Here is a 6,000-nt window from a genome sequence, read left to right as displayed (position 1 = left end):
TTAAGAAACCACTATCTGATATCATGATTCCTTCCCCAGTCTTCTTTAAATTTACTTTTACGTATGATTTTCAGTATTAGCCCTCTCCTAATTTTATTCAAAATTGCATTGAGTTTAAAGATTGGGCAAAGATAACTAATTTTTCTCATTCATGAACATCATATCCTTACTTGGGGATTGTTCTATGACTTTCAGTAAAGTTTAACAATTTCTCCATAATGATAATGATAGACTTATTCCTGGATTTTATATATGGCTTATTTTTGAGGTTTTTGTTTTTCTAGTAACTTTTCTTTAGTTTGGATCTTGTTGTATAAGGCAAACTTGCTGAGCTGTCTTAATAGCTTGTCTGTAGATGCTCTTGGATTTTTTACTTTATCATATCACCTGCAACAGTTTCTTCTTCTGCAATACTTACTAATTTTTATCCAGCGTACTGGCTCTGATCTCTAGTACATTTTAGAAGAGTGAATGTCTTCATCTGGTCTTGACTTTAAAAGGCATTACCTCTGGAGCGCCTGGGTGGCTCAGTCCTTAAGCGTCTGCCTTTGGCTCAGGACGTGACCCCGGGGTCCTGGAATTGATCGAGCCCAGCATCGAGCTCCCTGCTCCGCTGGGAGCTTGCTTCTTCCTCTCCCATTGCCCCTGCTTGTGTTCCCTCTCTCGCTGGCTGTCTCTCTGTCAAATAAATAAATAAAATCTTTTAAAAAAAAAGCTAATGCTTCACATTTAAAGTTGACTTTTTTCTTCTTAGATTTTTGGCAGATACTTTCTATTAGGCTAAGAAAGTTTTATTTAACTAGTGGTTTTCTAAGTTTTTAACATCTTGAAGCCATTTATAAATAAAGCAGGTTTGTTCTTTAAGCATGCCCAGGCTTGAAGCGCTTGTTCTTATATTAGGAGATGCAGCTGGAAAGCCTTCCTCCATCTTTGAACCTGCCTCTTTTTCACTGCCAGCCTTGCTCAGCATCTTTCAGGGAAATCCATTTAGTTTAAATCCCCCTTTGATCAGAATTCTGTTCAGTTTCCAGAGATTAGTCCATTCCCTCACAAAAAGATCGTAAGGGTCTTAAAAATTACCACCAATCATTTCACGGTTTGCAAGAAATAAAAATCCAAGTCAGAAGCCTGGCTATTAATTGTGGTCAACACGGAGCCAGGGATAAACCTCTCAAGATTCTTGAAAGGAAGAATGCACATGCCTCAACATCCTTTCCCTTCAAGGCCTTCTCTAACTCCCTGGTCAATATAGGAGCTAGTCTGGCAAAACTGCTAACAAAAATGTACTCCAAAGCTTCCAAGCGGCTGAAACAGCTGGAAGAGGATTTAAGTGGGCATTCCCACACATGTGAAGGAAGTACTTCCAGCGGGGAAAGAGAAGTGTTATCAACTATGATGGGTAAACAAAGATTCAGCAAAACTCATCCGGGGCCTTATAAAAATGAAATGACATTTCTGTGTTGTTTCCCATCTTTTTCTTTACGGGAAAACACAAAATGTTGAGCAGTTGGTTTTTCCTTTGTTTCTTTCATTCTCTCCATGCCACAGTTACTGCGGCACACTTTATATTTTAGTCTTTTTTCTTCTTCACAACAATGAAGGGGAGAAATAATTCTTCATACTGCTTTCAAGCCAGGATGCATCAGCATTGTACCTAGGAAGAAAATGGCTGGGTTCTGGGACAGGTGGTTTCCCCCACCCCTAGTCAAAATACATGTGTTTTTGGAGGGTTTCTCAGCCAAAATACAATGCTTGGCTATTTCATCTTGAGTGCTATATATAACTTTCTGAAAATGTCAGAACATCTCATGCAGGCAGCATGGCTTGAGTGAACATCTATCTCCCTGGGTGGAACCAATTTACCTGTGAAGTCTGAAATCTTTTGGAGTGTCATTTAAACAGCCACAGGTTGCTTGCTGACTAACCAAGCATCTCAAAGCATGTATCTGAGCTTTCATTTTTCTTTTCCAATTGTAAAAAGCTATACATCTATCTTGTACTCTGAAAGTTAGACAGACATACCACAACATCCCTCACCCACAAATGTGGTCGCTGGGGTGGGGATGTGTGGGTGAGAAACACTCTTCTGAGGAAGCAAAGGACCCAATCTGCAGTAGGGTACAGTCAAATCCGATTTTCCAACCTATCTTTATTAAGAGCAGCTGGCTAATGATTTGCAGTGGGAAAGCAACATTTTTCATTTAAAAAGCAATCCTCTGTGGCCCTTCCCTTTGGGTTATTTTCTAAATTATTTTATGTATTTCCTTTCTCTGGTAAATGGAAAAAGATATTTGCCTCTCTGATTTTTCACTTTACTAACTTTATTAGTATCAGAAGTTAGGCCTAGATTGATAGTAAAATGAAAAGTGCTCCTCCACCCATTTTCTAACAAAAACAAAAATATATTAGATAAATTTCAAAACTTCAGTTATGTCAAAGAAAACGTGACTCTTCTGTTCTCTAGTAGTAGGTATAGTACATCAAAGGTCTCCCCCAAATCACATCATAAACACAAATACATTGTCAACCTCTTCCCACACATTCTCTTCTCCCACGAGACCTCCACACACCTACCACTTACCTCACATTTTATGCAGCTTTTTGGAAAACTGCTTGGTACACAAGCCAGTTTGGAGAACTGTAAAGCTGTGGTCAGTGATGTCACCTTTCTTGTTTTCCTCACAGCTGCTGAGTACAGTAGTACCTCTCTAGCCGCACTGCCAGCTGTGTCGTGCTGAGAAGTTCAAGATAATCCCCTTTATTTTGTTGATTTTAACAAGGAACCCCCAAATTTTATGCCACATGTAATGGGCTTGAAACAGATTAATCAGCGGGATGTGAATTTAGAATTCTTGTTTCGGAGGCAGAACAAATCCTTCCCAGTGAATTTTGGCTCATCCTCTGCCCTTCTCTTCCCCACCCCTTTCCTTTTCCAGCGCCGGAGTAACAGGGGGGAGTTAAAATACCTCAAGGTTTATAATATTGTTAAATCTAACACAGCAAATACAGAAACCTCTTGTTGGAAAGTTCATGATGTAAAGGGAACCTACGATAGCGACTATTTTTGCAACAGTGAAAACTTTCAGTTTTGAGAAGAAAAGTGAAAACATAGCAGTGGCCTAGCGCAGCCTTCAAGATTGCCCAACTTTCTTCCCCTTTAATTTTTTCAAGTCGACCCCGCTGACTCAGACGCCCGCGCGGCGGCCGCTTACTACCAGGCCCAAACCGCCCCCAGCCAGCTACCAGCAGCCGGGAGCGCTCGACGGAACCGCGCTCGGCCTCTCCTCCGCTAGGAGGCGTGCCCCGACGTGGAGGCAGAGCGCCACGCCCCCACGAGGGGGCGGGACTGCCTCCCAGCCACCTCCTCCCCAGAGGCGGGGAAGGAGTGCGGACCCGGCGTGACGTCGTCCGGAAAGCCCGACGTGGTTGGAGGGAATTTAGAAGAAACCAGGGCGGGAAGGAGGCGGAGTCTAGTTTCCCTGGTGACGGGTTTGCCCGGCGGTCGCCTGGTAACCGGTCGCGGCGGTCCTGGCTGCGGCAGCTCAGGCGGCAAAGGCCGCCAAGGTCTGTGGGCCGGAGCCCACACCGGGCGCTTTCTTCCTGCTCTGTGATGGCGGCCGCGGCGGCAGTAGTCACGCCGTCAGGTTTAGAGGATGGAGTGTCTCGGTCCCGCGGCGAAGGGGCAGGGGAGGTGGTCGTGGAGCGGGGGCCCGGCGCGGCCTACCACATGTTCGTGGTGATGGAGGACCTGGTGGAGAAGCTGAAGCTGCTCCACTACGAGGAGGAACTCCTCCGGAAGAACAACCTGAAGCCCCCGTCCAGGTGGGTGCCCTCGTCCTCCAGCGCCTGGGTGCCGGCTGGACCCCGGGGAGATGCCTTCTCCGGCCTTCTGGGGAACCTTGAACGCGAGTTAGCGCTTGCCTCCATCTTCCTAGCCAGGAAAGGGCACTTCACCCCAAACTTGGCAACAGAGTCCGCGGAGCTCACAGAGTTTAGCTTTGGTATTTTTTAGAGAGAGTAAAGTTTCAGAATCGCTGAAAAGACCGGAAGTCGGCTTGTCTTGCTTAGTCTTTAAAGCACACACGCACTTCCACAAAACACAAACTGTTTTTTTTCTGATTATAAAAGTACCTGTTGTAGAAGACTCAGAAAAACACAAGAAAGTGTGTAGGAAATACTGGTATCATCCATAATCTCACCCCCAAAGATGAATACTGTTAACATTTTAGCTCTATTTCTAGTTTTTGTTTTCCTCTGCGAATAATTTGTCCCTACAACTGGTAACTAGGACCTTTCTTGACTTTATATGCAATTAGTAAACTTGTTGACTATTTCTCTGGTTTAAAAGATTTCTACCTTTGCAATAACAGTACTCCCAGAAACTAAGAAGTGGAAAAGACAAATGAAATGAAAACTGTGGGAACTGTATCATTACAACCTAAAGTTCTGCCCTTGTTGTGGTGAGGAAAGTCCATCGTATCCTGAAGTCAGTGCCATTAGTTGTTGAGGGTAATGCACAGCTAGCACTTTTTCTTGCAATCAGTGTAGCTTAATGACAGCTGGATAAATAAGTTAATACTTACATTTGTTTATTGTGTAAAACACAATTTAGATTAAAAATCTGTAATACTTTCTTTTAATGGCTATACCTTGGCTAAAATTATTTCCCTTGACAGTTTTGATTTCATTCCTTGCTCCCTTCCAATAACTTGAATTGTAAGATATGTAGGCTCTATGTAAATTGCCCATATAGCTAAGTCAGGCCATAATAGGAAAAAAGTTAGAGGAAAAAGTAGTGTTGCTTGATCTATGATAGAAATTTTGGGATTGGGAGTTATTACTTCAACGAGTCAATCAGCATAATATAAACAACCAACATCTTCTATGATAAAAATGCATTTTTGTCCCCAAGTATATCTTTCAAACTAAAAGAAAATGGCCTTAAGGTTCTAGTGGTATAACGTCTGTGCTATTTCTTCAGGAGTTCAGCAGGATATTTTGAATCATGGATTTGCATGGCAATATCCTAATTTAATGGTTCCCAGCAGCAGCATCGCTTGGGAACTCAGGAGAAATGCAATGCCACAGGCCCTTTTCCAGGTATACTGCATCAGAAATTCTAGGGGTGGAGCCTAGATGTCTGTTTAACAGGCTTTTCCAGTGATTCTGATGCATGCTTAAGTTTTAGAACCATTGTCCTACATCTGGAGGATCTGTCAGTATCCAGTCCTCTGTTTTGGAGTTGGTATCAGCCTGTAAGGAAAAGATGAATTTTCAACAGTGGGTACTTTGAAAGCGTTGTGAATATATACCTGGAAGGACTCCTGACCCTTTTCTTCCCAGTTATCTGTTACCTTTCAGAACATTTGCACTACCCTGCAGGAAAAAGTTTGGGAAACATGAAAGATAGACTGCTGATTCTTACGAAAAATAGTTATAATAGCCATAAATAAAATTATAAACTGCACATAAAATTAATAACTGCACAGAAAACAAAGATCTTTGATCAAAATGACTTGAATATTGTTAGCAAGTTTTATTCTTAACCTATTTAAGTATAAAACATATTGATCTTCATAGGACTGTTTTTAGTAGGTTAGGAGATTTAGCAAAAGTCAGCAAGTGTTAGACTGTGGATGTGATACTCAGTGATTCTTAATCCTGACACCTTCAAACCACCTAGAAAGCTTTTGAAACGTACTTGTACTGGGGCTTTACTCTCAGAAGTTCTGATTTAATTCATAAGGGAAGAAGTAACGTTTGGTCCAGTAGTAATAGGTTGACGAGCTCCTCAGGTGCTTTAAATATGCAGCCAAGATGAGAACAACTGTTGAACATAGCTGATAGGTTAGGAACAGTTGTAAAGATACCAGTGACATTGTAAAAATGCATAACGAATAATCATTAAAGTCTTCTTTTTAAACTCTGAAATTCTCTTAATTCCCAATTACCATTTTCAAGAGGTACTCTCTTATTCATGATTCCTGACATATGAATGAT

General features: G+C 42.1%; 1 protein-coding gene across 2 annotated transcripts in view; it reads left to right on the top strand.

Annotated features, from left to right (window-relative positions):
- The first annotated feature begins 3,459 nt into the window (after positions 1 to 3,459).
- The window catches only part of IFT57 (intraflagellar transport 57), a 56,166-nt gene continuing 53,625 nt past the window's right edge, over positions 3,460 to 6,000 (top strand). For both annotated transcript variants that reach the window (XM_040621200.1, XM_040621199.1), the window contains exon 1: positions 3,460 to 3,822. In XM_040621200.1, the coding sequence (XP_040477134.1) occupies positions 3,611 to 3,822 (212 nt within the window). In that variant the 5' untranslated portion in view covers positions 3,460 to 3,610. The remainder of the gene's footprint in view (positions 3,823 to 6,000) is intronic.

Source organism: Ursus maritimus, unplaced genomic scaffold (assembly GCF_017311325.1).
Source record: "Ursus maritimus isolate PB19 unplaced genomic scaffold, ASM1731132v1 scaffold_4, whole genome shotgun sequence".
Lineage (NCBI taxonomy): Eukaryota > Metazoa > Chordata > Mammalia > Carnivora > Ursidae > Ursus > Ursus maritimus.
This window is presented reverse-complemented; position numbering and strand designations above follow the sequence as displayed.